General features: G+C 36.7%; 1 protein-coding gene and 1 pseudogene across 1 annotated transcript; one reads left to right on the top strand and one right to left on the bottom strand.

The window, feature by feature from the left end:
- The first annotated feature begins 8,953 nt into the window (after positions 1 to 8,953).
- Positions 8,954 to 9,904, top strand: Or51h1l1 (olfactory receptor family 51 subfamily H member 1 like 1; annotated as a pseudogene).
- An 8,870-nt stretch (positions 9,905 to 18,774) lies between these two features.
- Positions 18,775 to 19,835, bottom strand: Or51h5 (olfactory receptor family 51 subfamily H member 5). Its single transcript, NM_001409144.1, is given in 1 exon segment — positions 18,775 to 19,835. A coding segment is annotated over 1 exon segment (957 nt). The 5' UTR covers positions 19,732 to 19,835.
- Positions 19,836 to 20,143: the final 308 nt, after the last annotated feature.

Genomic DNA, 20,143 nt, shown 5'->3' with positions numbered 1-20,143 from the left:
AGTACTAGCTAGTGATACAAGATCTGGAACAATAGAAGACTTAATAATATTGATTATAACATAATAATGGCCATAAAAAGAAAGTTCTGATGTTAAGTTTATTTTCTCTTTCTTATTTTTCTATTTGTCCTCTGTTTCTTTGTTGCAGTAACTATGATTCTAAAAACCTCTCTCTTCTTTTTTCAACCAGATTCATCATCTTCTGAGATTTTCTTTAGCTTCCTTCCATTGTTCTCCTTCTATCTCTCACTCTTTAATTTTTCACCCTCCAATCCCCTCCCTTATACGCACTCCACTTACCTGGCCACATCTCTTGAGCCTCTTCACATAGCCGAGATTTAAGCAGTTCCTAAGAAGGGGACTATATAGAGAGTCTCATAGAGTCATCAGGCAATAGTAATCTTAATTATTGAAGTACACTAGATAAAACAAGAATGATGAGATCAATATCAAATGTTCCCCCAAAGCAGCTCAGACTCAACTGAACACAATGCTTTAAGGCTCAGACAAGCCCCATCTATCAAAGCTGGGAGCAAAGGCCTGGCCTGGAGGCTGTCTGTAATTGGTGTCTACAAAAACAGCCTGCCTGTGTCAGATAACTACAGCCATTTCTCTTCACCTAGCCCTGGGCAACAGATTCTCAGCCAAATAAGCTCCCTTAAATGTCAGAAATTAATTAGGACATGATAAAAAGCTAATCCCTCTCTACTATGATGCTAATATACCTTTTGTCTGACAGTTCTATTACTAAACATAAGCCTCTGTTATGCAAGAACCCTTTCTGAGAGCACATACTACTTGAGTCACACCTGCTTGCTACAGTTCCTAAGTATAAACAATCTAATATATGTTAAGTACAAAACCTATGCTATACTTTCAAAATATATTTTTATACAACCATAATCAACCTAGTGAGTTAAGAGGTAGTCTCCAGGGGTTGGGGATTTAGCTCAGTGGTAGAGCACTTGCCTAGGAAGCACAAGGCCCTGGGTTCGGTCCCCAGCTCCGAAAAAAAAGAACAAAAACAAAAACAAAAACAAAAACAGGTAGTCTCCAATTTTTACACAGCTGAGGGAAATAACAGCAGAAGGAGATTTTGAGTAACTTTATCTAAAAGCTAAGACATTATAGGCCTGGAATTTAAATGAATGCTTATCTCAAAGTTCTGGAATTCACTCAATCTGCTACAACACACTTTTCAGTAAACTGTTTTATCCACATCATTGGTAAATATGGTTTCAATGTTTTATTCTCAATTAACCATCCTATAAACCTGATTCCTACCCCTTTTGACTAGAATCCATCTTGCTGTAGCTGGTACTAAAACAATAATCTTTATAATAGTGAATTTTCCCTGGATTTTGCCTCTTTTCAAAAGTTTTCCTAGCCATATTTTTATAATCTTTGCATGACAACTACACAATAAAATGGTTTATCACAGTATATAGAGATGAATAATTTCATATATTACAAATTAAGAAAAGTTCCTATTTATATGCAAATACATTTCCTAAGGATAGTAAGGTTTCAAATAAGACTTATAAATAAATGTTACCTGAGTTCTTAAAGGAAAGAAAATACTTTTTAAAAAAATAGGCTTTAATAAAATAGTAGCAATAAATACAATAAAATACAAAGAAATCAATAAAAATGAAGAAGAGAAATTAGGGATAGTCTTGAACTCACCGGCATGGAAGAAACCTTCCTGAACAGAACACCTATAGCACGGCATTAGATCAACAATTAGTAAATGTGACCTCGTAAAACTGAAAAGATTCCACAAGGCAAAGGACATCATATTTTTGTCAAAGTGGAAACCTACGGAATAGGAAAATACGTTTTACCAACATTCAATAGAGAGCTAATATCTAAAATATGTAAAAAACTAAAAAAACCCTAAATATCAAAAAAGGAACCCAATCTAAAAAGTATGGCATAGGTCTAAACAGAATTCTCAAAGGAGAAATCACAGATGACTGAGACACACTTGAAATGAGGTTCAACGCCCTTAGTCATAAGGGCAATAAAAATCAAACTACTTTGAGATTTTATCACATATCTGTGAGAATGTCTAAAACCAATAAAACAATTGAGAGCTAATATTGACAAGGAGGTAGTGTAAGTGGTACGTTTATCTGTTGCTGGTGTGAGTACACACTTGTACAGTCACTATGTAAATCAGTGTGGCAATTCCTCAGGAAGATGGAACTCAGTCTACCTCAAGACGCATCCATAGGCCTCTTGGGCACACACCAGTGTTTCACCATACCACAGAGATACCTGTTCCACCATGTTCATGGCAGTACTGTTCATAATAGCCTGAAACTAAAAAGAAATAGAAGTCCCTCAACAAACAAATGGATAAAGAAATCCTCAGGTAAATGTATGGAACTAGGAAAAAAAAACATGGTCAGTGAGGTAACCCAAACCCAGAGACAAATATGGTATAAATTTACTTTTATTTGAGTATTAGTTGTTAAGTCAACGATAAAAAAAGCTATAATTCATAAAAACACAGAGGTTATTTATACAGTAAGAACTAGGGGAACAGGTACATCTCCCTGGGAAAGGGAAAGATAATTATAGATGGATGGGGCTGGGATGGAATCAAGTGGGGAGGAGACTGAAGAGAGGCATGAGAAGGAATATTGAGAGTGACATCTACAATTATGGTTTATTTGAGGTTAGTATGAAACCTAATGCAGTAGAAGCATTGGAGAATTGGAGATAGATAGAGATAGAGATAGAGATAGAGATAGAGAGATAGATACACATATATGGATAATATACATATATATGGATAATATGTGTATATATATATATATATATATTTGCATCCAACTTAGTTGTTGGATGAAAGGGTCCTATGGGAACCTCCAATCAATCCATCCAGGCTGGTGCCAAGTCTGCACTTTGTTCTTCACAAACTGAAGGCAGGGTCCCATTGCTGAAGCTAAAACATACACAGCTCATTGAATATGGAGAAGTTGAGCCAGTGCCTACTTGGAAACTTCATCCTTATGTGTTAGTAGATTTGAATAGGAAGGTATTCCACACACTATCAAAGAAGAAACATAAATACCAAGCAAGCACAAAGCCTTCAATATACAATTCTGTCCTGACTGCAAGATAGGCTACCACAATGTGGCACAAAACTTGTGACAGTACCTAATCAATATTGATTGATATTAAGGCTCATTCCTAAAACCTATACCTAGCACCACTCTGGTGACCAAAAACCTGAGGCTAGATAGCTCAGGGACCTAGTATAAAACCAAATTTCACTGTTTTAAAAACAAAAGATAACAACACCAGTAAAACAAATACCAATATATCAACCCCTGATAACATTCTGCTGCACTCATAGATTAGTTCCTAGCTCAGCTGTCATCACAGAAGCATCTTCCTGCATCAGATGGGAACAAATATAAATACCCACAGCCAAGCAGAGAATTCAGAGAATGAGACACTTTGGAACACTCAACCCTAAAAGAGGGTATCTCCATCGAATCCCTCCCCTCAGGACTCAAAGAAGCTTGCAGAAGAGGACGCAGAAAGAGTCAGAGGGAATGGACAATACTAACTAAACAAGACCCTCTGATTCAACGGGATCAATACACGTGTGAATTCACTGAGACAGAGGCGACATACACAGAGCCTACATGGGTCTGCAATAGATAAGGTACTGGAGCTGAAAGGACACATGCGCCCACCCATAACCCAGAAGCTTTCTCCAGCTGATAACAACTTACAAATGAAAGTTTAGATTTTCCAGGGGTCTCACTGGGGAAACAAACTACTTTCAAGTGTGAGCTTCAAGCCCAGAACTAGATGTCCAACAGCAACACTGATGATTCCTTGTTTCATAGTGATATGTTGCAGTTTTAAATTTTATCTTATTTTTCATCATTGTTTTCATTATATTATATATTTTACTCTTCTAGACTACCAGTTCTTTTCATACATACTATGGCTTCCAATTTAATGTTTTATGGGATCCTTGAGTATGGGGAATGAATATGTCTCTGCATTTGTAACTGTTTCTTATGCTTATTCTTGAATTCTTTTTCTTTTATTTGCCTTATCCTATTCCAATGTATTAATTTTGGCTGTACCACATTACATTATATTTTATTATAATTATTTCTTAGGAGCCTATTTGTTTCCTAATAAGAAACAAAATGGGATGGATCTGGATTAAAGTGAGAGAGGCACTGGGAGGGGTACAGGAAGAACTGTAATGAGGACATATTTTGTGAGGAAAAGGGGCTATTTTCAAAAGGGGGAGATGTACAGTTATCATTGGTTATTAAATTAAATTTTAACAGATGAGACAAGTTCATCCCATAGATACTGAGCTACACTAAGCATTTAAAGTACACTGAGATGGAAAAGGCCTTGGTTAGTGTGTAGTATATAGGATAGTAAAAAACGAACACACACTGTACACTGTTAGATATCTTAGTTCATTGCAAGATTCCAGCATAATGAAATGGAGATAACAGAGCATCATTGGACATAAGGTTGAAATTGAGATTCAAGTCTGGAAATGGATATTCCTCTAGCACAATACATGTGCCATTCTTTGCACATGCAGTTTCCTTTTGAATATATGGTCTCTTGTTTATTGACTCTTTACATACCACTTTATCATGTATATGGAAACAGATAAATGAAGACATACAAGCAAACCTACAGCCATATTGAACACTGAATGCAGTGTGTTTATAATATAGAAATGCTCATTTAAATGGACAGTAGTTATAACGACAAGCTAGACAAGGCAAGGTGGTGGAAAACTACATTTTAGTGTTCCATGACACAGTGGAATGGTTATAACTTAAAAAAATATATCATCTGTTTTATGAAAATCTAGAAGAAAGGTGCTTAAAGATTTTGAGTCATTTATGAGGATATTGTTTAAAACCCTCATCTGATCAGCTAATGCTATGACATTATTGAAATATCATATTAAGCTCCACTATTGTGCCAATGAATACATATTAAGCAGATTTTGAAAACTGTTTTAAAGAAAGAAAAACTTTAAAAGAGATATTAATATATTATTGCAACTTGCTTCATGATAGTGTGTGGAGCCTCCTGGGGACGTCTAATTTCCATACCTCGTTTACTGTCCCAAGGGTATCTAGTGGCAGTGTCACTTGTGCTATGAGTTCCTTATAGATAAACTGGTCCATGAGCTTTGTGCACACATACTTAGCTGGACAATGAATGGACAGAGAACCTCCTCTCCTGGTAAGAGCCAGGTAAGGTGCTAGAACCAGGTAGAGCATGCACATTGAGCAGAGATGGTTGACAGCTGAGATGGAAAGAACAGACCAGAGCAGGGAACAGCGAAAGGAGTCAGATGACCTAAAGGACTGAAAATCAAAGAGCAGAAATATTGAGATGATGGGTTTGAATATGATACACAAACTGAAAATTGCAGGAACTTAATGAGAAATCTGTGAAAAAAACTTGCAAGTATTACTTTTTCCCAGATGAAAATATCAAAGGCAATTACGGACTATATGTGAAGTAGAATATCCAATGTGGCCCCCAAAGTGACAGGTGTAACAGACTTTAATTTTGGCTGGCATCTGAACTTCTCTTAGTTTTTAATAGACTTTTGCAATCTTTTAATTTGGCCCTAGCTCTACATTTTTATAGAGCTTGTATGTTCTGAACTTCCTACTCTCTCACTACTCTTATATTGCAACATAAAAATTATCACAGAAACAACAATAATAGGTAGAACAGACATATTCTCTTTTATGAGGTTAATAGGAGGTGTTACCATAGACAGAAATGTGTGACCAGGTTCCCTATTATCTTCCTGGGTTCTATTTTCTTCTACTTTCTTCAGTCATCTATTTTCTGTATAACCAAAACTTTCACGCAGAGAAATCTATATTCAGTGGTGTTTCTTCCTGTCTCTAGCTCCTTCAATATCAAGCAAACCACAACTTATTACCAAAAGAAAAAGATTGACCAGATGTGTGGGCACTGTCCCTCAGTGGTTAGATTGATTTGACCTGTCAGGGGAGAGTGAGCTTCTCTGCTTTAAGTGCTATCCTGGTGATGCTAATGCAGATGTCATTCACAAGCACTAATTCAGAATACTAATTATATGTTTCTAAAACCAAAGATTATGAGTGCTGTACATCTAGTCCATCAATAACCTAATTAAGATGTCCTCAGTATTTTCTTGCTTTCTTACTTCTGTTTTTGATTTTGTTTTTTCATTAACCATTAACTGTAGCCATCTGGATTTTTAGAGATATTTTATATAAAAGTTTCAAGTTATTCTTTAAAAAAATCATGTGTATGTTGCATTACGATTGTAGTATTATTAAAAGTTTTATTTGCCTCCAATATGCCAACCCAGATGTAAAACTATATGAAATAGGGACATTTTTTTTCTTTTATTCTTCTCTAATATATTACATCCTAGCCAGTTTTTCCCCGTCCACTCTTCCTTATCCTCCTGCCACCACCTCCCCTTTCCCCCCGATCCATTCATCCTATGATTCCCTTCAAAAAAGAACAGGCCTTTAAAAGTTGTCAGTAAGGCTCAGGTATGAGTCAGTAGTATAACATGTTCTTACAAAGCACAATGCCTTGAGTTCAATGGCAAGATGGAGGAAGTGAAGAAGGAGGGACGGAAGAGTGGAAGGAAAGTAAGAAGGAAGGAAGGAAGGAAGGAAGGAAGGAAGGAAGGAAGGAAGGAAGGAAGGAAGGAAGGAAGGGAGGGAGGGAGGAAGGGAGGGAGGAAAAAAGAAAGGAAGGAAGGAAGGAAGGAAGGAAGGAAGGAAGGAAGGGAGGGAGGGAGGGAGGGAGGGAGGAAGGAAGCAAAGAAGAAAGAAAGGAGAAACAAAAAGATCTGGGTGGGGGGAAAGAAAGTAAAATAAAGACAATTGATATGCGTTCATTTGTGACATAATAGGTTCTGTTCTCAACTGATACAGTCCTGATATAAGACATTATTTTTTCTCTGTATTTTGAAATCTCTCATGTCTTGTGATATATATATATATATATATATATATATATATATATATTACATTGTCAATATTATGCTTTTAATTGAAATAAATTTATACTGCAAAATGAAACAGAAAAGTAGAGAGTCTATTTTTCTCATTATTATATGGACTAGATCTACACAATTGTGTCATATTTCTCCCTTAAAGTTATTACATTAGCCATATCACTCATAAATTTCTTAATCTTTTGGCTCTATTCACAGGACAATGTTTACAACTGAATTGCAATAGTTTCAGATATTTTGCATCCAATTTATGAATATGAGGTTTATAACATTTGTGAGCCATCATGTGGTTGCTGGGAATTGAGCTCAGAACCTCTGGAAGAGCTGCTATCAGTGCTCTTAACTATTGAGCCATCCCTCCAGTTCTAGTTTATAACATTTGTGAAGTTCTTAATAACTAACTTTGGTATAAGTAGAATGCATTAAATTCTGGTAGTTTTAAATTTTAACCCACTTGAGATTATCATGCAATGCCTGTTGCTCTTACAGCTACATTTCCATACTTATCTCTGTTTTATTCTATTGTTATCAGAGGTACTCTTTTAAAAAGACATGGAAAATAGAAATTCTAACAATGATAGAATCTTGGTTTAGGGAAATAAATCACATAATAAAGTCATCATCCATGTTACTTTATATCAACATATAATGTGAAACATAAAGACAGAAAAACAAAATTATTTTATGACTATATAACAGTCCACTTCTTCTTATTATAGAACTAATTATAATATGACCATTTGAATCCAAATCAGAAATAAATATACAGACCAAATACCAGATTTTGCTTTATCAGTAATTGCTTTCAACTGTCAATCCAGAAGAAATATTACAAACATCAACTACTTATTTCCTATCTCCATTACATAGACACTGAGATAACACACTTGTAAATTAGTTGAATTCAAGGTATCAAAGGTGAGAATAAATGGTGTAATTAAGTAACAGGGAGGTGCACAAGGCTCGAACCATGCTACCTCAAAAGTGAAAATTGCCTAGGATTCTGGAAACACTTTAATGGAATTTCTGCTTGTACAGAATATATCACATTTCTAAAAACAACAACATTAACTGCAGAATAAATAACTCATTTGAGGAAAATCCTAGTGGTTGTAGATGACCAGTAACAGAACCTCAAAGGAAAATGTCACACAGCTTCGTGGGTCTCAGAAAGACAGAATCTTGTAATAGTCATGTGATTTGTAGAAGTGTTTGCAATAGGTTCATGTTGGGTTTCAAGAAAAGTTCCTAAATTACAATATTAAATAAAGTTGTGCAGGTGGTATATTATTTTAGGTTTTGCATGTGGGTGCATATGAGCTAGTACATTTTTCACTATGCTCTTAGTTATATTCCAATGAAATGTCACTATCCACATAGTTCATTTTAAATCAATGTGAGGTAGATGAATAAATGTATGTATAGGTGGTATGTCTATATATATTCATACATGTACGCATATGAATATGTGTGTTAGTTTTGTAAATGTAGGTAGGTGAAATTGGATGTCACTGTGGAAGTGAGTTTAGTAACTTTTCTATTATTATCTCACTTCTCTAGGCTATAAATTGTATGTTTGTTTCTTTTTTTAAACTTTGAGAATTGTCAAAAGAATTGAGATTTAAGCTCTCTAATGTATACATGGAATGTTTAGTGTCATTTTCATTTTTCAGGTCAACAAATAAATCAAAAAAAAAAAAAAAACCACCACGTATGAACTGCCGAGGAAAGATAAGGACGACGTAATATAAAAGTTGTTCAGAAATTTGTTTTTAACTTATTCTTCCTCTGTTGTTTTATTTTTGCAATTATAAAGCCATTTACTTCTCTCATATGAGGCACTATTTCAATTTGCAAGTGTGAACTATTGAAAGAGTTATTTTACTTAGTGGAGAGCACACCATGGTAAACTTGAATGGATAACATACCAGTCGCCCAGTTTTCACTCTGACAGGCATCCCAGGGATGTCAGACAAGAACTCATGGATGGCCTTTCCCCTGGGATTTCTCTACACACTAACCCTCCGGGGAAATGGCAGCATCCTAGCAGTTGTCAAGGTAGAGCAGAGCCTCCATGAGCCTATGTACTACTTCCTCTGCATCTTGGCTTTGACTGATGTTAGTCTCTCCATGTCTACCTTGCCCTCTATGCTCAGCGTCTTCTGGTTCAATGCTCCTGAGATTCCCTTTGATGCATGTGTGGCACAGATGTTCTTCATCCATGTGTTTGGGTTAGTAGATTCTGGAGTATTATTATCCATGGCCTTTGACAGATTTGTGGCTATCCGAGACCCACTGCATTATGCTTCCATCCTCACTCATGGTGTTATTGGAAAGATTGGACTAGTTGTCTTTGCCCGGGCAGTCTGTGTGGTCTTCCCTGTGCCCTTTCTTATAAAGCGGCTGCCCTTCTGTCATCCCAATGTCTTATCTCATTCATACTGTCTTCACCAAGATATGATGCTCCTAGCCTGTGCCAGCACCCGTGTCAACAGTCTCTATGGCCTCATTGTTGTGATCCTCACATTAGGGCTTGATGCTCTCATCATTCTCTTCTCTTACATACTCATCCTGAAGACAGTGCTGGGCATTGCCTCCAGAGCTGAGAGACTCAAAGCCCTCAACACCTGCCTCTCCCACATCTGTGCTGTACTTCTTTTTTATATTCCTTTCATTGGTGCCACCATGGTCCACAGATTTTGGAAACATTTATCACCAATTGTGCACATGCTTATGGCCAATATCTACCTTCTCCTCCCCCCTGTGCTAAACCCTATTGTGTACAGTGTAAAGAACAAACAGATAAGAGGTCGAGTCATGAGAATGTTCCAGGGGAGAAAGAGCAGAGCCTAGTCAAATGGAATCACATGAAAAATTCAGTCAACACTGGAGTGATTTATATTTCCATTTTCAACAGTTATAACACAATCAAATTTTGAAATCTGATTTAAATGCAATGTACGAGTGAGCAAGGGTATGGGCAAAGATAAGCCACATCATTTTGTTATGTTTGTATTCAATTTTAGAAAGCACACATTTTGATATCTGCTATCAAAAAAATCAAATTTAACTTGGTGATGTACTTTTTGTCTACAAATTAGACATGAGCATTAGTAATGATGTATTATGGGTTTACAGATAAAATAATCCTTATGAGTATTTTCTTTATCCTTTCTATTTGTTCTTTGAGAATTTATTCTCATAATGTTACGTAATATTTGATGTGCCTGTTAAGCAGTAGTTGCACTAACAATGATTCAATACATCCCACAAAACTACTTAATAATTGGCTGTAGAATATTATATTTAAATATAAATATATTTATATAATATGTAATTATATTTAAATATAAATATAATAAATTTTAAATAGAAAAAGAATTGTTATATGTAAGTCTCTTTTATTCACCAGATGTAATTGTTGTCACAGAAGCTTACTGCTGAATAAACCCACCCTTTCTACCTCGTTCTGAGCTCTGGCTGGCTGGTTCAACTCAACTGTTCTGGCTCAAACTCCTCTCCAAGCTGACTGATTAAAACTGCTTCTCTCGGCTTCTGACTGAATTGTTCTACTTGGAAACATTGCCTCTGAACTCCACAAACTGAACTGCACTGATGCGTAAACTAAACAGACCTGAACTATACTGCATGCCTGAAATCAACTGACTGTCCTCACTGAACTGCCCTTCACTTAGATGCCATTGCTTGGAATTAAAAGTGTGTACCAAAGGTGTGTTTGTATTCCAGCTGGGTCTCATAGACCTAGAAGGTCTTTGGATATGATCCCTTGCCAGAGCAGCCATGTTGTTGGATTAAAATTCCTCTACAGTTACAATACAGTGCAATAATTAATTACCTTTCTGTCCAGGTATTTATTTGTGTATTTAAAGAATTCTCTTATAAAAATAAATTATTCATATTATTTCTCATGCTTATCTTTTTAAAAATGATGTAGGTTTAGTATTCCTTCACATATTTAATAAAATAATGCAGAATTCTTTTGACCTAGAAAGATTGTTGCCCATTTTATTGTGTACTAGAGGTTTTGATAAAAGTTAGCATAATAAAGCCACTTCCAAGGTTTGTGTAAGCTGAGTAGAAATGCTGAGCATAAGTGAAAGATTTGAAATGCAATGTACACATGTTAGATGAATATGTAACTTGTCCTTCTATTTATACTAGTATCTGTTTTAATAATTATGTTAACTATCAGACAACTAATTTGTTAGGTCATTTATCATTCATTTAATATATATTTAATACTAAGAAATCCCAGTAATTATACTAGACCCCATGGATACAAAGACACATATAGTATTTTCTGTTCAATCCTACAATGTTTCTCTATAAATAAGTGCTCTCAGAAGATTACAATGCAAGACCATATTAGATGTTCTGCATTTAATGCATAGGATCTGATAACACTAGAACATTTACCTGTTATTTCACTGAATTCTTCAACCATCTTTGAAAATAGGTATAAGCTTTTTTATACAGAAGGAAAGTAAGGTACAGACTAGTAACTTGTCAAAGGTTATACTTCTCATAAGTGGCATAGCTGAATTCAAACCGTAAGCTGTTTACCTGAAACCTGTGGACTGAGACTTGGCTTAGTCCTCAGGAGTTCCAAAATTCAAAAGTCAATTGCAAAGAGAAAATGGACCTTGTGGCTCTAGGATAGATGGTTGAAAAACAATCAATACTGTTAAAACTTTAAACAAAAACTTCAACTTCATAAGATGAACTACACAGAGTCAGTTTAAGAATAATCCTGATGCTTCGATCCTACATAGAAGGGGGAACAAAATAATCACGGAAGGTAGAGAGAGGGAAGGACCTGTGTGGGAGAGAGGAGGGGAAGGGAAAAAAGGATGGCAGGCACAGGTATTGGAACGGACAGGAGATAAGTACAGAGGGTCATGAATAGAAACATGTAGCAATAGGGTTTGGTGAACTGGGTGTAGCCACTAGAAAGTCCCAGACTCCAAGGAAGCAAGAGGCTCTCAGGACCCAATAGCAATGATTTTAGATAAAATACCCAATGAAGGGGAGATACAATCTGTATCTCCCACCTCTAGTAAGTAGGCATGGCACCCAGTTGAGGGATGGGGCCACCCATGCATCTCAAACAGAAATGTTCCTGTCCAAAGAAAGACGGGGACAAAAAATGGAACAGAGACTGAAGGAAAGGCCATTCAGAGGCTGCCCCACCTATTGCTTTATCCCATCTGCAGACACTGTGATGGTTTATATATGCTCGGCCCAGGAAGTGGCACTATTTGGAAGTGTGGCCTTGTTGGAGTAGGTGTGTCACTGTGTTGGGGGGGGAATTTAAGACCCTCACCCTAGATGCCTGGAAGCCAGAATTCTGCTAGCAGCCTTCAGATGAAGATGTAGAACTCCCTTCCTCCTGCATCACGCCTGCTGGGATGCTGCCATGCTCCTGCCTTGTGGACTCAACCTCTGAACCTGTAAGCCAGTCCCAATTAAATGTTGTCACTTATAGGACTTGCCTTGGTCAGGATGTCTGTTTACAGCAGTAAAACCCTAAGACAGAGGTTAAACCCCAACATTATTACTGATGCCAAGAAGTACTTGTTGACAGCCTGGTATGGCTGTTCCCTTAGTTGTTCTCTGACCAATACAGATGCAGATACTCACAACCAGCCATCAGACTGAGCCAAGGGATTCCAATGGAACAGATAGGGGAAATGCTGAAGGAACTAAAGGGGACTGCAACAGCACACAAAGAACAGTATCAACTAACTGGACCACCCAGAACTCCCAGGGAATAAACCACCAACCAAAGAGTATACATGGAGAGATCTGTGACTCCAGATACATACAGAGCAGATTTGCCTTATCTGAAATCAATAGGAGGGGAGGAAGCTTGATGTCCCAGTGTAGTGGGATGCTATAGCAGTGAGGCATGAGTGGGTGAGTGGGTGGAGGAGCACCCTCATAGAGGCAAAGGGGAGGAGGGAGAGGAAGGACAGGATGGGGAGTTTGTGGAGGAAACAAACAGGAAGGGGGATATCATTTGAAATTTAAGCAAATAAAGTGATTAATAAAAAGGAATAATCCTGAAAGACTAAGCTTGAGATTTCAACAGAAGTTATCTGACCACTTCTTGATCTATGCAGAATTTGAATATATAAGTCTGAAGGTTATGAAGCATTATTCTACTTAAACAAGGACTCAGTATTAATGCAATGTAAGCAGAAATGAATAAAAAAAGTCAAAAATCATTATGACCTGTTGATCTATAAGGTAAACTAATAGATTGGATTTGTATTTGTATTTGATAACCTTATCTTTTAAAAAGTTCTATGTTTATGTTACCATGCATGATATATACTGTTACATTTGTATTTTTGTGTAATTTTAAAGGATTAGATGTAGAATATAATAATATTTAGAGATATGCTTGTTTTATTCAATATCAACATGAATCATAAAGAGTGAAATAAAATGTTTCAGGACATGAAAATGGAAACAGAGTCAATAAAGAAACCCCAGACTATGGTAAATCTGGAAATGAAAAGTTTAGGAAACAGAGGTAAGCCTCATTGACAGAATAATAGAAGCAGAAGAGAGAACCTAAGTCATTGAAAACACAATAGAAAAAGTGGACATGTAAGTCAAAAGAAATCTTAAATCTAAAAACTTCCTGGCACAAAACATCCAAGAAATGTATGATACTAAGAAAAATACATATTTAAAAATAATAGTAATAGAGGAAGGAGAAAAAAGCCAGGTCAAGGGACAGAATCAATCTCTCTCTCTCTCTCTCTCTCTCTCTCTCTCTCTCTCTCTCTCTCTCTCTCTCTCTCTCCTTTAGGTAATTTGAGATTGGGTTTCTCCATATAGTTTTGCCTGTCCTGGAACTTGCTCTGTAGATGAGGCTGACCTTGAACAGTTCAGAATACTATACCCAAGAAAGATTTTGTTTCACTCTGTACCCCATTTTTAACAGGGTTATTTGATTCTCTGGTGTCTAATTTCTTGAATTCCATGTATATATTGGATATTAACCCTCTGTCAGATGTAGGGTTAGTATATTGTTTGCCATTTTGTTTTAATGACAATGTCCAATTTTCTGAGGAAACTCCAGACTGGTTTCCAGCTTGCAATCCCACCAACAATAGAGGACTGTTCCTCTTTCACCAGATCCTCACCAACCTCTGCTGTCACCTGAGTATTTGATCTTGACCATTCTGACTGGTGTGAGGTAGAATCTCAGGGTTGTATTTTTCATTCCCTCCTGACTAAACATATTGAACATTTCTTTAGATACTTCTCAACCATTTGACATTCCTTAGCTGAGAATACTTTGTTTACATTGATACCCCATTTTTAATAAAGTTATTTGGCTCTCTGGAGTCTAACTTCTTGAATTCTTTGTATATTTTGGATATTAGGCCTTTATCAGATGTAGGGTTGGTAAAGATCTTTTCCCAATCTGTTTGTTGCCATTTTGTCCTAATGACAGTGTCCTTTGCCATACAGAAGCTTTGCAGTTTTATGAGGTCCCATTTGTCGATTCTTTTTTTTTAACTATTTTTATTAGATATATTTCTTTACTTACACTTCAAATGGTATTCCCTTTCCCGGTTTCCTGTCCATAAGCCCGCATGCCCACCCCCTCCTCCATATGGGTGTTCGCCCCATCCACATCCCAAGATTAAACCCACAGACCACATGAAGCTCAAGAAGAAGGACACCCAAAGTGCAGATGCTTCAGTCTTTCTTAGAAGGGGGAGCAAAAATATTCATCAGAGAAAATATGGAGTCAAAGTTTGGAGCAGAGACTGAAGGAATGGCCATTCATAGCCTGCCCCACCTGGGGATCCAGTCCCATACACCCATGAAACCCAGTCACTTTGGGGGATGTCAAGTGGTACATGATGATAGGAGCCTGATATAGCTGTCTCCTGAGAGGCTCAGTCAGAGCATGACAAATACAGAGGCAGATGCTCACAGCCAAACATCACTGAGAATGGGGTCCCCATTGCAGGAGTTAGAGAAAGTTTGGAAGGAAATAAAGGGGTTAATAAACCCATAAGAACAATAATACCAACCAATCAGAGTGCCCAGGGACTAAATCACCATTCAAAAAATATAAATGGACAGACCTATGGCTCCAGTTGCATATGTAGCAGAGGATGGCCATACTGGGCACCAATGGGTGGAGAAGTCCTTGTTCCTGCCAAGACTCAACCCCTACAGTGTAGGGGAATGTCAAGGCAAAGAGGAGGGAAGGGGTGTGTGGATGCATAGGAGAACACCCTCAGAAGGGCAAGGGTAGATGTGATAGGGAGTTTATGGACAGGAAACTGGGAAAGGGGATATCGTTTGAAATGTAAATAAATTTTAAAAACTCCAATAAAAAGAAATATACATACTTAAATTGATAAATAAAAATACTATTAAAAAAGAAAAATTTAATTACAATAGACGGAGAAAATAAGACCATCTAATAAAACCAAATTTAAACAATATCTATCTACAAATTTATCCCTACAGAAGCTATTAGAAGGAAAACTCCAACCTAAGAAAAGTAACACCACCCAATTTCAGATTAACTAATCCCAGATCAACAAATCGAAAGAGAGGAACCCCCTTACTCTCTCTCTCTCTCTCTCTCTCTCTCTCTCTCTCTCTCTCTCTTTCTCTCTCTCTCTCTCTCTCTCTCTCTCACACACACACACATACATACACACTCACTCACACATACACATACCACCACCAACATCAAGAACAGCAATAACAAATAACAACAATAACCAAATAAAAGAAATCAGCAACTACTATTCATTGATATTTCTCTATATCAATCAACTCTATTCCCCAATAAAAAGATATAGACAAACAGAATGGATTCACTATCCATCCTTTTGCTGATTCTAAGAAATACACCTTAATATCAATCACAGACATTGGATTAGCTTAAAAGGATGGAAAAAGGGCTGGAGAGATGGCTCAGCGGTTAAGAGCACCCGACTGCTCTTCCAGAGGTCATGAGTTCAATTCCCAGCAACCACATGGTGGCTCACAACCATCTGTAAAGAGATCTGATGCCCTCTTCTGGTGTATCTGAAGACAGCTACAGTGTACTTATATATAATAAATAAATAAATCTTTAAAAAAAAAAAAGGATGGAAAAAGATATACTAAGAAAATGGAACGAAGAAGCAAGTTCTTATACCATTTTAATAACTATCAAAATAAATTTCAAACAAAACTAATCAGAAAGATATTACATATTTATCAAAGAAAAAATACCTAGAAGACATTACAATTCATAGCATCTATGTCCAAAGCACAAGGTCACCAATGTCTGTGAAATAAACACTACTACAGCTTTAACCAAATATTGACCTTAACACACTGATAGTGATGTACTTCATTCTTAAATATCTGACTCTTGTCAATAGGCAGATAATCTAAACAAAACCGACCAGAGAAATTCTGGTAATAACGGCGGTTATAAACCAAATGGACTTAACGAATACTTGCAAAACATTTCACCCAAGCACAAAAGAATATTCCTTCTCTGCACCTCATGGAACTTTCTCCAAAATTTCTCCAATAACTTTCCCATACAAACCAAGTCTTGACACATATATGAAAGCTGAAATCACACCATGTATCCTATTTGACCACAGTGAATTAAAACTGGATATCAACAACAGATACAATAGAAAGCCTACAAACTCATGAAAACTGGACAACTCACTACTGAATGAAAATTTAGTCAAGATGGAAATGAAGAAAGAAATTACAGACTTTCTGGAATTGAGTGGAATTTAATACACAAAAATATGTGACACAATAAAAAGTAGTATAAGATGCAACTTCAGAGCACTAAATGCCTACATAAAAATTAGAGTCATCTGATACTAACAACATACAAGCACGCCTGAAAATTAAGAAGGATAAATAATATCCAAAAGGAACACATGCCAAAAATAATCAAGCACAACGCTGAAAACAATAAAACAGAAACAAAACCAACAAAAAATTACAGTCAATTAAACAAAAATTTGGTTCTTTGAGAAAATCAATTAAAGTGAAAGGCAAAGAGACTATCTAATGAACAAAATTAGAATTGAAAAGGGGGGTATAAAAACGAACATTGCAGAAATCCAGACAATACTTTACAAACCTGTACTCTAACAGGTGGGAAAAATCTAAAAATAAATGGATAATTTTTTGATATATGCCACTTATCAAAGTTAATTAAGATTAGATAAGTAATTGAAACAGACATAAAATTTCTCAAACAAAAAATTCCTAAGGCTAGATGATGTAGTACACTATGCTTTTAGACTTTTAAAGAGAGTTAATGCCAATACTCCTCAAATTATTCTAAAAAATAAAAATAGAGGGAACATTGTCCAATTTGTTTTATGAGACCAACTTTACCCTGATACCAAAACCACATTAAAAACACAACAAAGAAAGATTATTATAGCCCAATTTCCCTCATGAACCTAGGTACAAAAATTCTCAACATAATACTTGCAAACCAAATCCAAGAACATATCAAAAGTATCATCCACCATGGTTAAATAAGCTTTATCCCAGAAATACAGAGATGGTTCAACATACTAAAATCAACTAATGTAATCCAACATCTGAACACAATGAAAGACAATAACTATATTACAATCTCATTAGATGGAAAAAAACTTTGACAAAATTTCTTTCATGATAAAAGTCTTGGGGAGATTAAGAACACAAAAGACATAACACAATAAAAGCAGTTTATAGCCAACTTCAAATTAAATGAAGAGAAACACAAAGCAATTCCATTGAAATCATGAACAAAATAAGGCTGTCCACTTTCTCCCTGCCTATTATATAGTACTTGAAGTCTTAGCTAGATCAATACGACAACTGAAGGATATCAGGAGTACACAAATTGGAAAGGAAGAAGTCAATGTATATTTATTTCCAGATGATATGACAGTATACCTAAGTGAGCCTAAAACTTCCACTGGGAGACTCCTACAGCTAAACACTTTCAGTAAAGTAGCCGGATTTTTTTAAAAAAAGAACTCACAAAAATAGTCACACAAAAACAGACATTTTGATAAATGAAATTGAATGAAAGACAAAGACACAAATGCAAATGCACATAATGTGAACAACTTAATTTTTTTATAAAGGAGCCAGAATTACATATGCTACTCCTCTGAACCACCAAGCAAAGAACATACGCAGGCTGGACCTAGGCCTCCTGGTTCATATGTAAGAGATGTGCAGCTTGACTTTCATATCAGTCCTGAGCAACTAGAAAGGGGGCTATCTCAAATGCTGTTTCCTGTGTGTAGGATATGTTCTACTAGCTGGGCTGCCTTGTCTAGCCTTAGTGGGAGAAGTGTCTATCCTTGCAGAAACTTGAAATGCCAGGATTAGGAGATACCAAGGTCCCCAACCTGCTCAGAGGAGAAGGGGATGGGGATGGGGGAAAGATCTTGGGAGGGTTGGCTGGGAGAGGGCAGTGAATAGGATGTAAAGTGAATAAGTAAAAAATAAAATAAAATAAAATTACAATTTGGCACTGGAGAAATGAAGTATCCATTTTCCAAGAAGGAAAATATGTCTTTTCACAATTCAACTCACACAGAAAACTTTAAAAAATATATATTTTTTTTAATTTTCATAGTCATAGTTGAGAGTTTACAGAACTTTTTCCTGCTATCTCAAAAGAAGTTTTAACCTTCTGTGGAAATCCTGGTTCGAATAAATATCTGGATAATCTTGTTTCGTATTTCCTTCGTCTTCACGGTATAAACTATGGGGTTTAGCACAGGGGGAACAAGAAGGTAGGCATTCGCCATGAGGGCGTGAGTCAGTGGTGACAGGTGCTTTCCAAAGCGATGAATGAGTGACACCCCAATCAAAGGCACATAGAAGATAAGTACAGCACAGATGTGTGAAACACAGGTGTTGAGAGCCTTCAACCGGCCCTCCCCAGAGGCAATAGCCATCACCGTGCGAAGTATGAACACATAGGAGAAGAGGATAGAAAGGGAGTCAGAACCCTTGGTAAAGATGACAGCGATAAGGCCATAGAGACTGTTGACACGAGTGCTGGCACAAGCAAGGCGCATGACATCTTGATGGAGGCAGAAGGAGTGGGAGAGGATGTTAGAGCGATAAAAAGGGAGCCTCTTGATGAGGAAAGGCACCGGGAAGACCACACAGACTGCTCTTGACAAGATGAGCACCCCTATTTTACAGATCACACCATTGGTTAAAATGGTGCCATATCTAAGAGGGCTCCAGATTGCTATGACCCGATCAATGGCCATTGCAACTAGCACTCCTGACTCGATGGCTGAGAAGGTGTGAATGAAGTACATCTGAACAAGACAACCATCAAAAGTAATGAATTTGTAGTTAAACCAGAATATGCCTAGCATAGAGGGCAGAGTGCAAAGAGTGAGCCCCATATCTGCAAATGCCAGCATACACAGAAAGTAGTACATAGGAATATGCAGAGAAGATTCAGACTTGATTGTAGAGATGATGATACCATTTCCAAAGAGAGCAATGGCATATATAGCACCCAATGGGAATGCCATCCAGTAATACTTCTGCTCAAGTCCAGGGATTCCAGTTAAGACAAAGTACAGATGCTGGAATTGAGAATGGTTATGATCTGCCATGAAGTCAATATGATACAGGCATGAGGAATCTTTGGAAATCCTGATAAGTGTCTTCCTGAAAAGACAATGGCAGTGTTTATTACTGTGTTACAAACTGACCTCTTTGGGAGTGAAGCCATTTTGTTTCCTCATTGAGTGTGTGCCGAAATTACCGTTCTAAAGAAGATCTTATTGAAGAAATGCCTAATGGTCCAGGGAAAAATGACACACCCAGATATTCATCAGCCACAATACTACTTATATAAAATATAGAAGAAAGAAAAAACTTTCCCCTTTTCTATTCTTTCTTCCTCATTAAAGTCCTTCATGTTGATTAATCAGCAACTTATAAGGCAGAGCATCCTTCTTGAAAATCAATCTTAAGACACAGTGTTCCTTATTATTTGATTGGATTCAAATTTACTAAGCTGAG

Source organism: Rattus norvegicus, chromosome 1, assembly GCF_021556685.1.
Source record: "Rattus norvegicus strain SHRSP/BbbUtx chromosome 1, alternate assembly SHRSP_T2T, whole genome shotgun sequence".
Classification (NCBI taxonomy): Eukaryota; Metazoa; Chordata; class Mammalia; order Rodentia; family Muridae; genus Rattus; species Rattus norvegicus.
This window is presented reverse-complemented; position numbering and strand designations above follow the sequence as displayed.